At 36.1% G+C, this 20,994-nt stretch overlaps 1 protein-coding gene across 5 annotated transcripts in view; it reads right to left on the bottom strand.

The window, feature by feature from the left end:
• Window positions 1-20,994, bottom strand: part of LOC150107839 (branched-chain alpha-ketoacid dehydrogenase kinase-like) — a 309,936-nt gene that overhangs the window by 23,042 nt on the left and 265,900 nt on the right. For all 5 annotated transcript variants that reach the window (XM_090392088.1, XM_090392087.1, XM_090392090.1 and 2 more), the window contains 2 exons: window positions 17,349-17,441; window positions 9,314-9,472 (listed from right to left, as the gene is read on the bottom strand). In XM_090392088.1, coding sequence (XP_090248214.1) covers window positions 9,314-9,472; window positions 17,349-17,441 — 252 coding nt within the window. The remainder of the gene's footprint in view (window positions 1-9,313; window positions 9,473-17,348; window positions 17,442-20,994) is intronic.

Raw genomic sequence — 20,994 nt, 5'->3', positions numbered from 1 at the left:
TTTTTTTTAAAAGAAAAAAAAAAGAACTGATCTAATCTTAATAAATATGGTTGTATTAAACTTCCCAAAATTTGGGAAACTAATTCTTAGGCTAGCCAAACAGCCATAGAGGACATCCCTCATAGGACTTTAGGCTTTCGGTCTAATCTTGTCTACTTATTGTTTGTGCAACTTTGTGTGTTTTTTTTTTTTTTTTGCAATTTTAATATTGTTTCCCTGATGAAGTCTGAGATCAAAAAATGTTTATTTATATGTGCTGTATTTATTCCAATAATAATACCCCATAATTCTTCAAATAGTAAACATAATCAATTGAAAAAAAAAAAAAAAAAACTATGCTCCATTACAGCAAATTTACAAGTGAGACTTTTTTTTTTTTTTTTTTTTTAGAATCTGCAGCTACCCTCAGAAACTAGCCTAATCTAATGCTAAAAGATACCAAGCAATTTTATAAGCTAGGTTTTAATCCTTTTTCCCAAGTAAGCAAACAGACAAGTCAGTCAAGTTTGCACCTGAACATAATTCAAGTCTGAGGCAACTCGTGGTAAAGGTGAAGTAAGCTCCGATCACTTTCCTCAGTATTTTGCCCTAATGTAAAGCATATCCCCTTACAGAGATGTATGATGCTATGCATTAAAGGCAAGGGCCAATACCCAGACCGGTTTCGACCTTTATTGGGGTCTCGTCAGTGGGAGCCAGACCAAAAAATTCCAAGGTTGAAGTAATGCAGAGCTTATAAATTTTACCTAAACAAGTTGCCACAAGGTGCTAACCTTATTAAATATAAAAATCTCAGGATGAGAGTAAGATGTAGAAAGTTTTTTTTAACTTGGGTATACTATTGGCTATACTATTTAACTTGGGTCTCATCAGTGGGAGCTTACTCCACCTTTACCACGAGTTGCCTCAGACTTGAACTGCAAACTTGACTGACTTGTCTGTTTGCTTACTTGGGAAAAAGGATTAAAACCTAGCTTATAAAATTGCTTGTTATCTTTAACATAGTATACCCAAGTTTAAAAACTTTCTACATCTTACTCTCAATCCTGAGATTTTTATTTAATAAGGTCATACCGCCTTATTAAATAAATCCAACTGCCTTATTAACATCATTAGGAGAGAATAAATGACTACTATTTGGGGTTTTTTTTGGTCAAATTTATTTTAAAACAAAGTTAAACCAACTAGTTTCACCAACTGTGGCTGCTGGCTTCATCAGGGTAAAAGATGTATAAAAATAGTAAGAACACTTAAATGCTAAAAACTGTTAACACTAAAACCATAAAATAAACCGAATACAATTGTATTTTTTTATAAAAGCAGAAGGACCCATACATCACACGCATAGCGCGTGTATGATCTGCTAGTTGTTGTTGTGTAGGAACGATTTGTATTTGGCTGCAAAATTCAGTTCTTCTGGCATGTTGAAAGATCTAATAAGGGTCTTCCAGATCTCAGGAAGAATCAGTCCTTGGTTTCTATTAAAGTTTTGTTCTGAGCGGAGAACAGTTGTAGCTTCTTTTATAATTCGGGAGCAGAAGTCCTCCTCTAAGTAGGGCATTGAGCTTTTATCCCATTCTGTAATGTGATTAGTCCTAGCAAAATGAAAGGCTAACCCCGAGTTGTCTTCTCTATTATTATTGACGTCTCCTATGTGCTCCTTCTTCCTAATTTCAAAACTTCTTGAAGTCTGGCCAATATAGTTCAAGCCACACGAGCAAGGTATGTTGTAAACTCCGGCATATTTAAAAAATGGATGACTGTCTTTTGGAGATCGTAAAAATTGGTGAATGGTCTGTGCAGGTTTAAAAGCTACTCGTATACCATGTGGCTTGAGGAGTCTGGCAATCTTATTAGAAATTGTCCCTACAAACGGAATCCCAATGGTAGAATTATAACGTATATCTTCAGGTTGTCTTTGTGTGTGGGGGGGGGGGGGTCTCACAGAAAAGTATCTTGTGGATCAATTTCTTAGAATAACCATTCTTTGTAAGGTCATTTGATATCCGGGAAAGTTCAGCTTAGAAGTCTTTATCATCTCTCGTAATGAGAGAGGCTCTATTTTTTTCACGTGTATAATGCTGAGTTTCTGAGAAATATAGCGTGAAGAAGTGAAGTTTAAGTATCTACCTGTATTGGTGGGTTTGCGATAAACTGTAAGGTCGATACGTCCATCTTTCGATTTTTTGATTAAAATATCCAGAAATGGTAATTGGTTATCTTTCTCAAGCTCTAAAGTGAATTTAATGTTTTGATGCAAAGAGTTAATCTTGCTTAGAAAATCAAGCAAGTCCTTTTCCGTATTTTTTCAAACAATAAAAATATCATCAACGTATCTCCACCAAACTGTGGGTTTAGGGTCTCCGTTTTGTTCTCTGCTCAGAACAAAACCTTAATAGAAACCAAGGACTGATTCTGCCCGAGATCTGGAAGATCATTATTAGATCTTTCAACATGCCAGAACTGAATTTTGCTGCCAACTACAAATCGATCATACACAAGCTATGCGTGTGATGTACGGGTCCTTCTGCTTTTATAAAAAATACAATTGTATTCGGTTTATTTTATGGTTTTAGTGTTAACAGTTTTTAGCATTTAAGTGTTCTTACTATTTTTATACATCTTTTACCCTGATGAAGCCAGCAGCCACAACTTTGACCAAAAAAACCTCCCAAATAGTAGTAATTTATTCTCTCCTATAGTTCGTGTGGTAAAATTAACAGTATTACCATCATTATTAACATCAAGTTTGCTTAATTCCACATATACATCTTTTTGCTCACTTGTTCAGTCTCTCCTCCCCATCATCAACTGCTCACAAACTCTCCATGATGAAAGACCTTTATGAACTGCTCATTAATGGATGAGATTTATCTCATCCAGCCATTCAACAAATTGTTTCTGAACAAGACCTCGACTAAGCCAATGAAGATTGTTGTATATTATTAGTCCTTTGTACACCGAATCCACTTCATTCAGTAGATTCTGAAATTGTCTTTTATTCAAAGCAAGTGCAGAAATGTAATTAACAACCTTGGTTACTGTTTGCATTACTTCTTGAAGTTCCTTTAGGCCATCGTTTGCACAGAAATTCTCCTCATGTAGGATGCAATGAAAAACTATTAGTGGATGACCAACATGTTTTGCAAACAGATTTACAAATTCTGCTTCCTTACCAATCATGATGGGTGCACCTCTGTTGTGATGGATACCACTTTTGAAATATCAATTTTCCGAATAGATAATTTGTTCCTAACTGCTTTACTTGGAGTTTCTTGCAGTTTCCTAACTTTTTTTTACTTGGAGAGTGGCGAATGAGTGGAATAAGCTGCCAGAGTCTGTTGTGGGTGCCATGACTGTGAACGAGTTCAAGGTGAGGTATAATAGATACTGTGTGAATGTCGAATAGTTGTTCTTGACATGATGTTAGGGCCTCCCTCGATGAGTCTATGGACTCCTTGGAGTTGCACGTAATAATAATAATATTTCAACTCCACATACGCTCAGGTAGTGTTACAAGGTTAATCCTCTCTTCGCATTCTTCGTCATCCCTACAAAATCGAGCAAAGATTGCCAGCCTAGCTAACGATGTAATGTCTGTGCTCTCATCAACACAAATACAAAAGAACTTACATGAAGCCAAATCTTTTGTTAATTGCTTTGCTGTATTCCTTTCCTACTTAAGTATTCTATCCTTAATTGTTTTTCTACTCAGGTAATTCTTTAATGTGCTGAATAATTTTTACCTTTTCTGAAAGATTGTCAAAAAGGGAAGGAGCACATTCTAGCCATGCTTCCCTAATATACTCCCCATCACTGAGTGGTTTTCCACATTGGGCAATAACTTTTGAAACCTCAAAACTACCAGCAACTAAGTTGGAACTAGGCTTACCTGAAATAAATTTCATCAAAATATCGGACTATTTTTTTGTCTTGCTCAGTTCGCGAGAAATTAATTCTCTTTGTTCTTGCTCACTTTTGTTACTTAATTTCTTATGAACAGTTTCAAAATGTCTCTTTACAGAAGAAGTCTTACAAACAACTGATTCAGAACATAAAATGCATAATGCTTTATTATCTTTCTTAATCATGCCACATTTTTCTGTCCAGCATTCTTTAAATTGTCTAATATACTTTTCATTTGAATGTCTATGTTTCTTTGCTGGTGGTTGTGACATTCTGCTCAATCTGTAAAGAGCAGGAAGCAAATAAATATATGTATATAAGAAAGCAATTAAATAATTGCTTTATTCATACAGTTTTTAACTTTAATGAAAATTGGATTATGGGATGTAAAAATGTGGACAGAGACATATAGACACTGCCAAAAATTATAATTTGGACTCGATCTCATCGAAATCACTTTCTGCATATACCAACCAAGTTTAAGCAGACCAAAAATTAGTACAATTATAAGCTGACCTACACATGCAAATGAAAGAGAAGGGTATGCATGCAATTTAATCGTGCAGATAACACTTCATAATCCTGAATATTGATAATACATTTTACATAGCTTTAAAAATAACTTACTGTATTTACTGGAATATAACTCACCTTCCGTACAACTCGAACCGCTGATTTTACTTTGCGAAAAAAGAAATTGAAAAGTTTCGCATATATCTCGCAAAAGGAAAAAAAAATGTCTAATCATGTTCACGTCATGGCGATAGTGACTCACTTCCTGTGGCAAACCACACACCCTCCCCAGTAGCCAATAGTGACTCACTGCAGACAGAAGTAAAAGCAGGTCGTTTTATTGTATCACTGAATAAGGTACAGACATTTGCAGTCTGTGTAATATATTTCTCAACAGGGGTGCTTAAGGGTCAAAGCTGTAAAACCGAGAGGAGACCACCACATAGCCTTTAAAGGAATGCGGCGAACCAACCAGGGCTTCTGACCTAATGTCCAATCCTCACCTTCTCGTGGTGCACCCTGTTGGGTATCTACCTGGATACTGAACGAATGAGGATGGGCTGGCAATTTGGGATTTAGCCGACCAAATTGTATTCTTATATTCTTATTGGCTTAAACCAAAATACAAAATGACAGTCCAACATGACAAAATTTCATGCCGGCTGGGGCGTAGCCCGGTTAAACAAGGCCCCGTTGTTTTCACCAGGGAAACAGAGTGAACAGCAAAAAGTCAGCTACTGGAACAAATCTGAAAACACACCCCAACTCAACATCACCAGAGTTAAAGATCGGTACTATCAACATAAGAAGCCTGAATGGCAAAGAAATGGAGCTAGCTGAGGAATTAGATAAGTACCAGATCGACAGAATAGGGGTGACTGAAACAAAAAAGACAAAAACTGGTGAGATCTTTCTGAGCAATAAATACAAAATGTTATATTCAGGCAATGACAATCAAGGAAAAGAAGGAGTAGCCATAGTATTCAACACAAAATACGAGGCTAATCTTCTTGAATGGCAGTCAGTCTCAAGTAGAGTAATGTGGGCAAATATGAGAATGGGGAACTGGACAATGAGACTTATTTGTGCCTATGGTCCCACAGAAGGTTCTACTAAAGTAGAAATGGAGGAATTTTTTGAGGCTCTAGTGAAAGCTACTGACACAATGAAAAAGGAAAAGTTGGTCCTTATTGGGGATCTACATAGCAGAGTAGGAAGTGATTGTCAGACATACAAAAATGTTTTGGGAAAATTTGGAGAAAAGAGCAAAGCTAATAATAATGGCAAATATCTGTTGGATTTCTGCTCAGGATATGGACTGGTTATTATTAACACCATGTTCCAACATAAAAATGTGCACAAATTCACATGGAGAGAAGAGGCAAGGAATAAGAAAAGTCTCGTTGACTATGTTATTGTTGATAGTGATGTTTTCTCCCTCGTGCAGGACACGAGTGTACAGAGGATTTGAAATTGGAAGTGATCGCTATTTAGTCTTGAGCAGGATAAAATTGAATTTCATATTGAAAAGAATGACATGTAAGAAAGTTTTAAAGTGAATAAAAGTTGAACAGCTCTCAGATCTGAACTGTAGACTTCTTCTTCTTCTTTCACTCTGCCTTATCCCATGTTAAACGGGGTCGGTGCACCAATCTTTAACCTTCCTCTTCCAAGTTCTCCGGTCCAGAGCATCCTTCGGACTCCATTCTTTCTCCATAAGATCCTCTGTCATCTTATCCCTCCACCTGAGCTTGGGCCTGCCTCTTTTCCTCCAACTCCATATACTCCACTCGTTTACCAACATATTCCTCACCCTTCCTCTCAACATGTCCAAACCACCTCAGCCTACTTTCTTGTATCTTCTTGCCAATTGGTCCCACCTTAACCGTCCCTCTGATGTAGTCATTCCTTATCCTGTCCTCCTTTGTCACACCACTCATCCATCTCAACATCCGCATCTCCGCTACCTCCATCTTCTTCTCCTGTGCCTTGGTTATAGGCCATGTCTCCGCACCATGGAGCATCGCCGGCCTCATCACCATCTTATAGAGCTTTCCTTTCCTCTTACAACTCACTCTCTTGTCGCACAGGACCCCCGCTCATCTTCCTCCAATTCATCCAACCGCATGTTATTCGGTGCTGTATTTCCTCATCCAGGTCACCATTCCTCTCGACAACCGACCCAAGGTACTTGAATTTCTTCCCTGAAATTAGCCTTTCACCCTGGAGTCGTATGACGATATCCTCGTCACTCCCCGTTAACACATATTCAGTCTTCATCCGGTTAATTCTCATGCCGCTCTCCTCCAATGCCTTTCTCCACTCTTCCAGGGTATTTTCAAGCTTCTCTCGGGATGATTCGCATAAAACAATGTCATTGGCAATCAGCATGCTCCATGGTGCCTCCTTCTTGACATCATCCACTAGTACATCCATGACCTGGTCAAAGAGGTAGGGGCTCAGAGCTGACCCTTGGTGTAGCCCTACGACAATAGGGAACCCTTCTGTCATGCCGACACTAGACCTGACCAGAGTTTCTGTTCCCTCATACATCTCCTTCACCAACCTCACGTACTTCTTCGACATCCCCTTCTTCCTCATACACCTCCATACCTCCTGCCTGGCCACTCTGTCGTATGCCTTTTCCAGGTCTATAAACACCATGTGCAGATCCACTTGCATCTCTCTATATTTCTCCATCAATTGCCTTAGCGCAAATATTGCATCCGTTGTCCCTCTTCCTGGCATAAATCCAAACTGCTCCTCACCAATTTTCATTTCCTGCCGTAACCTTGCTTCAATTACTCTTTCCCATATTTTTAATGTGTGTGACATCAGCTTGATTCCTCTATAGTTGCCACAGTCTTGAACATCTCCTCTTCCTTTGTAGATTGGGACGAGGATGTGAACTGTAGACTAAAATACACAAAGATTATTGAAGGAAAAATGAAAGAGGTTGAGGAAGCAATATTTGCGCCTTAGCACAAATATTGCATCCGTTGTCCCTCTTCCTGGCATAAATCTAAACTGCTCCTCACCAATTTTCGTTTCTTGCTTCAATTACTCTTTCCCATATTTTTAATGTGTGTGACATCAGCTTGATTCCTCTATAGTTGCCACAGTCTTGAACATCTCCTCTTCCTTTGTAGATTGGGACGAGGATGTGAACTGTAGACTAAAATACACAAAGATTATTGAAGGAAAAATGAAAGAGGTTGAGGAAGAAAAGACCCAGAGGAAGACCAAGATATAGGTGGTTTGATACGGTAAAAAGTGCCTTAGAAGATAGATATATAAATATAAGATCTGACAATGTTGTAGCTTTGACAGGTAACAGATTGATTTGGCAGAAAATTGTAGGTAGGAAGTTAGTAATGATGTAAGTTTTTCATGTAGTACTATCATATCCTGTACGGTAAATGTCAGGAATTTGATGATGATAGGGAAATGTAACGGTTTTGTTTTATTTTAGGTGTAAGTATAGTTGTTAAAAACTAATTATTAATTAAGTAATAAAAATTACTAAGTTAAAATAAATAAAAGAATCGTTGACAAATAAAATTGTGTCATGTGAAACCCACAAAAAAGTGCCGCCCGGGGCGGACCTTCATGCAGACCTGTATTGCATGAAGGTGAGAGAACTAGCCTGACTGTTAAGCAAGGGTCATTATCAAATGCTAAATGTTCTCAGGGATCCACCTTACACACATTACTTGTATATATGACCTGCATTACTTCAACCTTGATAGAGCCCTCCCAGAGGAGGGCTCCAAGGTTTCATCAGCAGATATATGCTGAATACTGAATGAACACAGATGGGATGACAATGTGGGTCTTAGCTAACCAAATTGTATTCTGTTGGCTTAGACAACAATAAATGTGATGATACAACATAAAATTTCATGTTGGCTAAGGCATTACTTGGCTAAACAACATCCTCCTCTGCTCTCACTGATGCAGTTCTGTTGATGTGGAAAGTCTGCTGAAGTGGTTGCCTCGACAAATGCCCCTCCCTGGGATATGAGCTGCTCTGCTCGAGGGGTGAGGTGAGCCTACCACTGAGTAGAGAGCCACTGCTGAGGACTCTGCTTGGTGGTAGGGCAAGCCCATCACTGAGTAGAACCACTGCTGAGCAATGAGCTAAATTGTTCCTTCAGACCCGTTGGGCAATCTGAGGAATTGCACGAGTTTTTGGAGAGGCATCCCCACAGCTCAACATATCTCAATAAGAGTCTAAATCAGTCTAGATAGTAACCTTTCCCATAACACAAACACACATACCCAAAAGGATGTATGCTTTGCATTATGGTATATACCATGGCAATTAATGTGAAATCATTAGCCTCTTTATACAAGTAGCCCATTTGGGAAGATTCCATGCACAAAATTTGTTTGCTTACACACTTAATAAAGGATTAAATAAGAATGTATCGATAATTTCTTGGCATTTTTAATTTCATTTGTAACCAAGTGAAAAGACTTTCAAAAACCACAGCTGGTAGGTATGGCTTTTGAAAGTCTCCATCTACCAGGACTTTTTGAAACCCGATAGATGGAGAGCAGATAGTATGGCAATCTGATCAAGCAAAGTGGCTACAAATAACTATTATCCATTTACTGAGTTTTGACAAGATGATAGGGTAGATAATACAATTTCTCACAATATGCAATTCAATATTTACATGTTTCATTAATTTTGGTAAGAGCCATCAAAACTTGTGATACATTATGTTCTACATTTGTCAGTGTACATGCGTCGAGAGGAAGAAAGGAAAGAATGCATAAAGGATTCTTGATTTCATTCATATTGTCAGATTTTTTGTTTCGAAAAATCATGTAACAAATAAAGTGATTGCCACCGAGTTACATGACAGAATAATTTAAATGAACTCACCCATACATGGGGGCTGCAGCAGGCCCTTCATTTGGTTCATGCATCATAGATTCAAGAAGACCACCATCTAAAGCCTGATCACTATTACCAGTAGTAAAATGATACCTCATTATTTTATTAATGATATCATGAGGAATACCTCCTCCTCTATCAGAGATTCTGTAAGACAAAAATATTATGGCACAGTTCAACATAGCAATGAAATGAAAAGCATGAATTTTATAGTTATGTAAATATGAACTATGGAAAAGTTTTTAGTTATAGTCCAAATGATGCAATTAAGAAAATAGTGCAGGAAGAAAATCCCAAAATAAACTCAGAAGAACCATCATTAAGCATGGCAGCTGCCAAACCCAAAGTCTAAGTGAAACAATTATATTTAGTGATTTCTATAGTATGCCACACTTCATAGAACCAGTTCTGGCAGATTGCCAAGAATAGTCAATTCATACTGAAGGGAAGAAAAAGAAATAATGTACGAACTGGTCACCAACACGCAAAATTATGTGCTTTATACGTAAAATTTTCCAACTGTTATACAAGCAAAATAGTTACCACTTTAAAAACTACAATGTTCATAAAAGAAAAGTTAATTTTCTGATAAGTAATAATAACAACTCATCCCACAAGACAGAATGATTACCCTATTATCAGAATGGATTCTTCTTCTGAACTGCACAAAAGTGTTGAAGGGTCTCACATTCTGTAGGCGTACAGTAGTGACTTGTCAAGCCGAGAAAATAAGCAGTCATTTTTATTTGAAATCAACTGGTGGAATAAAGATTGCTTAAAAGGATTATTTATATAATTGAAAGACAGGGAGCAGTTTCATGCAATCCTCTTTTGTTCTGTGACTTATGGCATGACCAAATTTAGCATATTAAGTAGTAGTGATTTAATGCAGTGCATCACAAGAACAAAAATAATTAAGTCACACTAATATTTTGTAATACACTGGTGTTCAAAAGCTACATTTTACCTGTATATGAAAACATTTTCACGATTACAGCCAAATGTGGACATAAATCTATTGCCAGCAGACTAATAAATTATATTACACAAAAAAATGTGTTATAAACTTCATACCATAAATTAAAGATACCAAGAAATTATATACTTGGTTTAATCCTCAAGTGTTCGGTTCAGGCACAAACTAGTTTGCACCTGAACTATTTTCAGAACTGGGGCAACTCATATATAGAAGCTCATGATTTCACATCACTTGCCATACGTAAGGATATGTGCTTTGCATTGTGGGATACTAAGGCAAGTGATGTGAAGTCATGAGCTACTATATACAAGTTGCCCCAGTCCTGAAAATAGTTCAGGTGCAAACTAGTTTGCTTATACTTGGATAAAGGATTAAACCAGGTATATAATTTCTTGGTATCTTTAATTTATAGTATAATCAAGTGGAAAAAATTCCAACAAATTTCATACAAATTAAATTGCAATATGTTTTTGGCAACAGTTACAAATTTCCTAAGGATATAGTTAAGGAATTAATGTACAGTGCTTACAGAAAACTTCAAGGTGTATAGGATATGATAGTACTACATGAAAAATTTAGAGAGACATTTCAGTATGGTATATGTCCACCCTGAACTGCAATGCAGCTCTCTCAATGTCATACCATGTTTAGCACCAAGTGAATTCCCCTCCCAAAAAGCAAAGATTTCTTTTTTTTGGGGGGGGGGGGGAGATTTTGAGCAGCAATGCATCTCCTTACTGCATCCAAAACATGTTCTATGGGGCTGAGTATGCTGGCCACTTGATCTGATTAATATCCTCGCTCTCCAGAAATATCTCCACTGCTTGTGTACAATATGGTGTGGCACTGTCATCCATAAAAATAAATTCATCTACAGCACCACAGAACAATTGAACTTGATGTTAAAGAACTTCATTGCAATATTGTTCGCCAGTCAGAGTCCCTTTTTTCAAGCGCTTGTAACTCGGTGCACCCGTTAAGCATAATGCCTCCCAACACCATGACCACAACACCGCCATATCTATCCTTTTCAAAGCCATGCTCACGATGGTAAACAGTATCACTTTCAAGCCAGATCAAGTGTTGTCTATAATCAGAGGAAATACTAAAACAACTTGTGTAGAGAGTATATTAGCTCATTGGTGTCTTGTCCAATTTTTATGGATACAACTCCACTGAAAAACATGCTCTACGATGAGCTGTGGATAAAGGGATGCACACTACAGCTCACTGAGTGTATAGGCCTACTGGTCGCAGAAGTCTTGCCACAGTTTGTCAAGATATCCATGTACCTATGATTGAATGCAGCCGACTTGCAAGCTGACCTACTGTCGTGCATTGATTACGTTTTGTGGTTATAACCAAAAAACCGTCTTCATGCTCTATGATACGAGGGTTGTCTGAAAGGTTCTCGGCCTAACAATGAAAAAAACGAATTTATAATTTCAAAATTATTTTTACATAACTCCTTTAAGACTAATACATTTATTCCAGCGACGATCCAGGCCATTATCTCTGCTCTGTAGTGATTCTAAGTAAGATCTGCAAAATATTCCTCTACGGCTACAATCACCTCTTGATTCGAAGAAAAACGCTGACCAGCAAGGAAGAGCTTTAGTTTTGGGAAGAGACAGAAGTCAGAGAGAGCCAAATCTGGGGAACAGGGTGGATGTTCCAACAATTCATAGTGCAGATCCCTTAATTTTTCCCATTGCCAAAATACCCTTATGGGCAGGTGCATTGTCCTGATGAAAGATGATTTTTTTCTTCTGCAAACCGGGTCTTTTCTCATGAATTTGTTTGTCTAGTCTGTTTAAAAGATCGGAATAATACTCCCAAGTTATTGTTTTACCCTTTTCAAGAAAATAAATAAACAAAATGCATCCCAAAACACCGATGTCATTACCTTTCCTGCTGATGGAACCGACTTTGTCTTCTTTGGCACTGACCAACCGGCTTCTGTCCACTGTTTTGATTGCTGTTTGGATTCTGGTGTATAATAGTGAATCCAAGTCTCATCCATAGTAATAAATCGATACACAAAATCAGTTTTATTCTTGTTAAAAAGCTCCAAGTACTGTTCAGAGATTTTCATGCGAGTGCATATTTGAATTGCTGTGAACAAACGCAGCACCCATCTTTGTGCAAAGTTTTTTCATTTGCAATTCTTCATGCAAAATACATCCTACACGTTCTTTTGAAATGCCTATAGTCTCAGCAATTTCATGCACTTTGACTTGCGTCATCCAATATCACATGTGCATTTGATCAATGATTTCTGGTGCTGTTACACTTTTTTCAACGTCCTTCACGTGGATCATCTTCAAGGCTGGTACGGCCACGTTTAAACTTGGCAGCCCATTTCTTAATTGTCGAAAACAAAGGAGAAGAGTGCCCATAAACGTTTATGAACTTCAAATGAATTTCTTTTGCTGTTAAACCTTCTTTTACAAAGAATTTTATAACCACACGATACTCAATTTTATCCATTTCAAGAAATACAGACAAAACTTTTGCTTCAGACAGTTGTATAAAACAAACTATTTGATAGAATGACTTGCAATTTAAAATGGATGCTTATGACAGATGTACCAACTTAGAAAAAAAAAAAAAAATCTTGCCGATAGTGTTGCCATCTATGGTCGAGGCTGAGAACTTTTCAGACCACTCTCGTAGTGAGGGTGACCTCTTAGCAAACTGAAACACATTCTGTGGCCTTCAAGCTTTCCAATAATTCTTCCCTGCATGAAATCATCTAGATGTCTGAGACATTACAAGACATTCAAGTTTGCAATTCATCTTGAAATTATGGAAACAACTACAACTTCTGTTCATTAAAAATTCTATTCACCTGAAAATTTTCATTAAAAAAAATCCCAACTTACAAACAGCAACACTCAGCTTTGATATTTTTTTTTTATTTACCAATATACTACTGACAGATACTCTTGGCATACTTCAAAATTTATCACACACTCAGATTATTCTATGTGGATGGGATGGTAATGCTCACATAACCAGTTACTATATAGAACATCCGCTGCATGCTTGAGTGGTTAGCATATACCTGCCCCCCTAATCAACGCTGTGGGTTGGTATCCCAATGTGGATGGCTGTTCGTGAATGTTTCAGGTGACCTGATTTAGCTTATAAAAGTTCCATGATAGGTCTTATGTAAAATATAAAAATATTTTAAACTAATTAAAATAAAAATAAGACATCTTAGCAGATTCACAATACTAATGTAATATGGATTTACCTTTCGTGAATGGCAATAAAGAAAATTAACACACACACATGCACACCACAATACAGATGTGTTTGCTATTTGTGTTTTATAGCCGAGATACATTTTTAGCATATTTAAACAACTACCATCCAAATTACAATCAAAAAAGAAAACTATGAAATACCTTTAAAAACTAGTTTAGTACATGTAAATAAATTCTAATTTCCTTTACGATTCCTATATATTTGTTCACTGTAACAGGAGTATCTAGGAAGAGAGCAAAAAAAAATTAGTTACAACATTCAAAATATTAACAAGAATGAGCAAAACAGCATGAGTCATACTTTCACTTGTCCCAGCTCAGTGAGCAGAAGACAATACTATTAAAGTTCCCAGGAACCAAGTCAGGTATATCGTTGTGTAATTGAAAAATAAAATAAAAACTCATGCAGTTTGACTTACTTGAGTGTTGATAGTTTAAATGTCGTAACCAATTCTTTTAATGATACTTTTAAAAAACAAGTATACAACTAAGGCATGCAACTCTCTGCAGACAGATGCCCCTACCCACACAGCATTTCCTAGATTGACTGCGAGGTTTGCCATCGATGTCGTGCAAGTGTCTGACACGGAATGCTCGAAATTCCGTGTCAGAGCTCACTGATCTCAGTCAGTGAGTGCTGGTGGCCTCTCAGGGCATTTTCCAGCTGGGATAAGTAATGCTATCAACTTTCCATCTATGAATGACATAAGCAAAAGTGAATTTCAATATGTCATGGACAGAAAGAACGCTGATGTGACATCCAACTACCATCTTACATTGGAAGTCTGTCAGTTCTGCAGAACATGGCATTTTGATAAAATACAATACAAAACATGCAGCACATCCCACTTTTTATTACCAGACTTACACATGCACTCCCCAAATATTTGCATGTGATAGTATCTGAAATTTTCATGGCACGTAAAATGTTCAAATACTTTTGGCAACATAGTTTATGCCACAGCATTAATCTCACTTGTATGATATATCCTTGCAAATTGGTCACTCGGTAACTCAACTATTTTATTTGCTTCTGTCACCTCGCCACCATCAGCACTCATTAAGGTTATTCTTCCATAGTCATTTTTCCTTACTTGCCACATAACAAAAGAACTTATTGGGGAATTCTTCTTTGAGGGGAAGTGTACATGATACTATGGTATACCTCCAGAGGGTACTGTTGTGTCGTCCATCCTGGCTTTGAATCTGCCATCTTGTTGGAACGTTGCTCTATTTTGAAATAATTACTTGTTGGTTGATTACTAATCAAAATATAGAGAAATTTATATTTATACTGCGCCACTCTATATGCAGATTAGTCTATACAATATAGTGGAATCAATCATCAACTAACTTTTAGCAATTTCACTTTTTGTACAGGCCAAGTTTGATATTAACATTTAAGGCTTCCACAGGGTCCGATAATTTTATGAATGGTATACAGTAAAAGAGAATCAGGCAAACGCCATATTGAAATCAATAAAACAAAACATTTAATGCAGGGTTATATAACATGTACATAAGTATAACTTTGAGAACAAGATAATGCAAATTAACTTAGTTCAACTACTCACAACATTCACATAAATTTAGGCATTAGACATTCAGCTATTAAATCTATATTCTTCCTAATAATTTAAAATGGTTCACACAGTTCAATATTACAGAATCTCATAGTGAATATTCTTGATGTAGAATTCTCTAATTCTTTCTTAGTTAACAAACACTTAATTCAATTATATATCACTTCAAAGGGGGGAACACTTTTAAACTCCAAACTTCGGCTAATTTCAGTAGGACGCCTCAGTTAATGTTAGGATATATCAGGCGGAACTAACTCTTATGACTGTTCTTACTGGGTTAAATCCTTTGCACATCAGATTCACTATAGGCACTTTTAAAACTCTATTTAACTATCACTCTGAAGCAACACTATTCAAAAGAAATCTTCTTTATAATAACTGAATTATTAATTGTAGCGCTTCACAAGTTTTGACAGGCTTATATTAGGTAATATACTTATTTCTTATTTACTTCTATATAATAAATTCAGTCTTGCACTGTTCTTCTTTAAAACTATTGGAATTCGTTGTAACTTTAGAATTCCATGTCAATATTCCAGATTGCCTATTAACTTCCCAGTTCCTTTTTAATCTAATTACCGCACTACAAATTCTGATACTGCCACCCCTTACTTTACTCCGTGCTGCCTCTAAGCTTTCTCCCTTGTTTGGACGCAGGACGTATATGGCGCAGAGGGTGAAGCTTGACGCTTTTCATATTCCCTGTTGTCTGTTTCGGGAGCAGTGATGGGAGAGATTTGTGAGCTATTTTAGCTCGCCCTGAGTGGGCAGAAGTGGTTATTTGTCGTTGAGTGTTAGGATGGCTTTCAGTCTTTTATGTTTCCAGTGGTCATTACCGTCATAGTTTCCAGCTTGCTGTATTAGTTGGTTTGGATGCGTAGATGTCTTCATAGAGAATTTTTCTGCTAGGGAGCGTAGTAGTGGAGAGATGTAGGGGATATTTATGTCCTGGTGGATCTGGGTGTTCCTGATGAACCACGGGGCGTCCAGTATCATTCACAGGCACTTGTTCTGTAGTGTAGCTTGAGGATGTTTGTCTTGGAGGTATGGTTTCTCCCATTTGTTTTCGCTTTCTCATTAAATACGTTCATTCTTCCCGCCAAAACTTGTTCTCACAGTCCAGCTCATATCAAGCTTGCTTCCAATACTGTAGCTCACGCTCCATGCTCACGCTATCTATTTTTAACCCGTTTCCATGACAACAGCCAAATAAAACAAACAGAAGCATTACATAAAATTCACTCTTACATACAGCAATGATAAAAAAAAAAAATTATAGTTTACATAAGGTACATTACATATGTACAGTTTCTTATAGGATTATATTAATTAATTTAAATGATATTTTCATACAGTCTTTTTATTACTATTATATTTAAGATTATATTTTTAATTAGTAATGAACAAAATTCAATGCAGTTACATGAATAACAGACTTTAAGCAAGAGACACAAATAATATTTAAAAGTCTTGCTCATGATATGGAGGATTATGTTGGATTCTGAAAGGGGTATTAATAATTTTAATTTCTCTTCATTCAAAATCCAACAGTACATATCAAGAATTTGATGATGGATTAATAAATTTAAAAACTACAGAAAAGACATGAAATATCCTATCTTATGTTCTAGGATTACAAATTAATAGGACAAATTATATTCTGAAGATAGAATGGATTCCAGAAGACATTTTCAATGGCTCATTCACATAATCAGTTATTTATTTTATCATTTTTACATGGTATGCTGTATGAAATAATTTATTTACTTATGAATTTGGACTTTTTTTTTTTTCTGAATAAAAGTAACTGTCTATATCACTAGCTATTAGAAAAGGAGCTTTGTAAATTCAAACTAGGATTTGTAAAGGATAGAGGGGAGAAAAAAAGAATCAGAGAAAGCATGCAAAAAAAATGAATTTCTCATTTTTTATTTATTTCTTAAATAGGAATCCCATAGAAATATGTAAACCTATTACACATCCATAATTCAGAAACCCTGGTCTAGAGACTATTTTTGAAGGCTACCTCAGGACTTCAAATAAGCATGCAAGAGAAGAATTTGAACCCATAGCTTATAGGATCCACCCAGCCAACCAGCAGTTTTATAAACTTATCAAAAATTCATTTTAACATATGAATTAATAATTACTAATTAGAGTAACAAAAACATGTTTGAAGTTCATCCTACCTGATAATGAAATCCACATCATTATTAGCTATGGTTATAGTGACTGGAGGAAGACTTGACTCAGGTGAATCAATAAGGCTTTCAACTGTTGCTCTGGTGAAATAATTCAAATAAAAAAATATTGCAATATTTTTTTATTTTAAAACTGATTTTAAAAATGTATAAAAAGTTCACTTAGTTTAATCAGTTGCAGTAAACAAATAAATATTAACCACAGTTTTCAAAATTATCACTGGCATTTCTTAGATTATTAAATGCAACATTTATAAAATAAAAATATTTTGAAACTATTATAATTACGGCTATTTTGCCTGCTTCAGTTTAGGAGTGCCCCTGTTTAAATGTCATTGGCTATTTACTCATGGATTCTTAGGACATTGTAGATGTAAATTTACCAAAAAGTATATGTAGCATAAGGAAGAGAAATTTACACATACCTTTTTTTTGGTGTAATGTGTAAATTTCTCTTCCTTATGCTACATATACTTTTTGGTAAATTTACATCTACAATGCCCTAAGAATCCGAGTAAATAGCCAATGACATTTAAACAGGGGCACTCCTAAACTGAAGCAGGCAAAATAGCAGTAATTATAATAGTTTATTAAGAGGAGTAACATGGGAGTTTTCAAAGAAATAATATACATATTTTGAAACATTTAATGAAAGAATTTAACCACTAAGCAGTTCCATGTGGAAACGAGTTCTGAAGTTTTTCTGTCTTGAGGATAGCTCTAAGATATCTGGAATCACAGCATCACGAACTGACAAATTCAGAGGAAATAACATTTTGCTATTAATTTGCTATTAAAGATAAAAATGTTTTATCTGCTGTAGATAAACACATTCTTATAGGCCATAGGTTCCCAAAGTGGGTGGCACTGAAGCCTTCTGGGGGGGGGGGGGGGGGCTATAGTGGGATCAGAAGCATTTGGGGGCGTTCAGGCAGTCTAGGGGTCGGTGGCTCTTTATAGAAGAAATCAATAATATATTTTTATTAATTAATTATTTTCGTGATTTTGCGATTAGATAATCATTTAAAATTTAAATAGTGCATTTTAATTCATCTTATGCCCGTCTTACACGATCAATTTTTTTATCAATTTTCTATTTCAATTATTTAACCATTTGAAAATTTACCATGTCAGATAGAAATAGATGTCAATTTTCTATGTCAATGAGAAAATAGGGCATGTATATATGTGTGTATAATAGGTTATGTTTACAGTAGCAAATATATTCGTTATATTTCATTTCAAAATATGTATATAATATATAAAACCACTTTTCTAATTGAATTTTAAAGTTTATTTGTACAAAAATAAACCCAATTTTATATAATTTATATAATGGGGGGCGTTACAAAATTTATGTCTTGCAAAGTGGGCGGTGGCCCGAAAAAGTTTGTGAACCTATGTTATAGACATTTCATTGTTATTGATTTGGAATTTTTGGTGATGAAATGTTTCTGGAAAATTTAAAGAGGCCAAAGCTAAGAATAATGATAAGTACTTGTGGATTTCTGTTCAGGATAGTCATTACTAACACCATATTCCTGCATAAAGATGCGCACATGTTCACATAAAGAGAAAAAAGCAAGAAATAAGAAGAATGCTCACTGATTATGCGAGCATTCTCATGTGAATTCAGGACACAACAAAACAATGAATGATTTAGCAGAAAGGCAGGTACATATGGCGAGGTTGTGTGCAAGGATTAAAAAAGCTAGTCAAGGAAAAGAAAAAAACTTACTAAAAGTGACAAGCAAGTTAAGTCAAACTTGTGCAGTGCAAGAATACAGATAAAATATAAGAAAGCGAAGCAAGCACTGTGGGAAAACTAAATAAATAAAATTCATGGGAGGAGTGTGGAAAGAACACAGAAAATAAATATCAAGAAGATGACAAAATATTCTGGAAACATTGAAAAAGCTTAGAAATGGAAGAAAGAGTACTGTAAAAGGAATCAGATAATAAAGGTCATGAAAACCAAAGATATTGTAGATATCTGGAGTAATCATTATTATTAAAGGTTCATGAATTCCTGAACTCCAGGAAGTTCAGAAATTCATCAAGGGAGATCATACTATTTTCAATAAGCATAATCTCACCAATATAATATGATATTGGATATCTAATCACACCAAAGTGCATAATTAGCAAATTATATAACAAAACAAATACATTTATTAGCAAAGAAATGACATCTACTTTCCCATGCCCACAATTTCAGCCTATTCAAATCATTCTGTAAGTACTGCATATAAGCAGCACTCCTGATTATCCTTACCTATCTTTGCATCATTAGCAAATAGCTGTATGTTGCATGTGAAATCCTTCCCAATGTCATTAATGTACAGATTGAATAACAATGGACCAAGGACTGATCCTTAAAGCACACCACTGGTTACCTTGAATCTTGCAGATTCCCCCCCCCCACCTTAATATACCACTTTTTGATATGTCAGTCAGCCATCCACTTATCCATGACAGTAGTTTATAATCCAATCACATATTCTCCAATTTATGCAACAGTATTCCATGTTGCATTCTGTCAAAAGCCTTAAAATCCAAAAGTATCCATTTGGTGTATCCATTCCCCTTGTCTAACTCAGTGGTAACATTATTTTTATAGAATGTGAGCAAGTTGCTAAAACATGACCTTCCCTTAGTAAACCCAGGCTGTGTATTGCAAAGTAGAAATTCTCCATCAACCCATTTCTGAATATGAGCCCTAAACAACTTTTCCAAAATCTTCACCACTCCTGATGATGATAGGTCGACAGTTGGATATGTCAGTCTTTGAAACACCTTTGTGCAATGGGATTACCATACATTCTTTCCACTCATGTGGAATCTTCCCTGATTTGAGACTCAAATTACACAGCCTGATCAAGGGAATAGCCAGTTCAGCTGAACACTCAAAGCATCTGTGCTGATATCCCATCAGTTCCTATTGCATAATTTTTATTCAGTATGTGCAACAGCTCTAGTACTTCCTTCTTATCCACACGAGTTTCCTTGTATGGTGAAGAGGTAGCAGTAAGTTCAATGTTGCATATACCAGGTTGATAGCTTCCAGCAAAATGGCTGCTCATTAGTTGAACAATCACTTCTGCATCAGTCACCCACATACCATCTGCATTCAGTAGAGTTATTCCCTCAAATTCATTCTTTCTTTTACTTTACAGAGCCAGCTTCTTTTCATACTCTAACTTAGCATTCCCTACAACACTTGTGATTCCTCTAGCCTGCTGCTTATAATTATCATAACGGACATCATCCTTATGTACACGACATTCCTTCCCCATCATCTTTTTCAAACAGATCTCTTGCTTAATTAGATTACACATCCATTTCACTCCTACTCCATCTATTCTTCGAACTCTAAGGACACATTCTGATATCGAATCAGCTGATATCATTTAAATGTTTTTTTAAAACACTTCCCATGCACTGTCGATATTCTTCAGATCCGATAACTGATACCATGGCACAGAACCCAGCATATCCCAATCCCCTGCCTCAGGTGATCATAATTTCCTACTTTGTAGTTCAACATGTAACCTTTTCTGAATGGAACATTCATAAACTTAGCCACTTCTCAAGTGAGTACCACGTGATCACCGATCACCGTCACTAAACGGAG

Source organism: Typopeltis vanoorti, chromosome 4 (assembly GCF_054136105.1).
Source record: "Typopeltis vanoorti isolate ZY-2024b chromosome 4, IOZ_Tvanoo_1.0, whole genome shotgun sequence".
NCBI classification, from domain to species: Eukaryota; Metazoa; Arthropoda; class Arachnida; order Uropygi; family Thelyphonidae; genus Typopeltis; species Typopeltis vanoorti.
The sequence above is the reverse complement of the archived record's forward strand: the minus strand, read 5'-3'. Positions and strand labels throughout refer to the sequence as shown.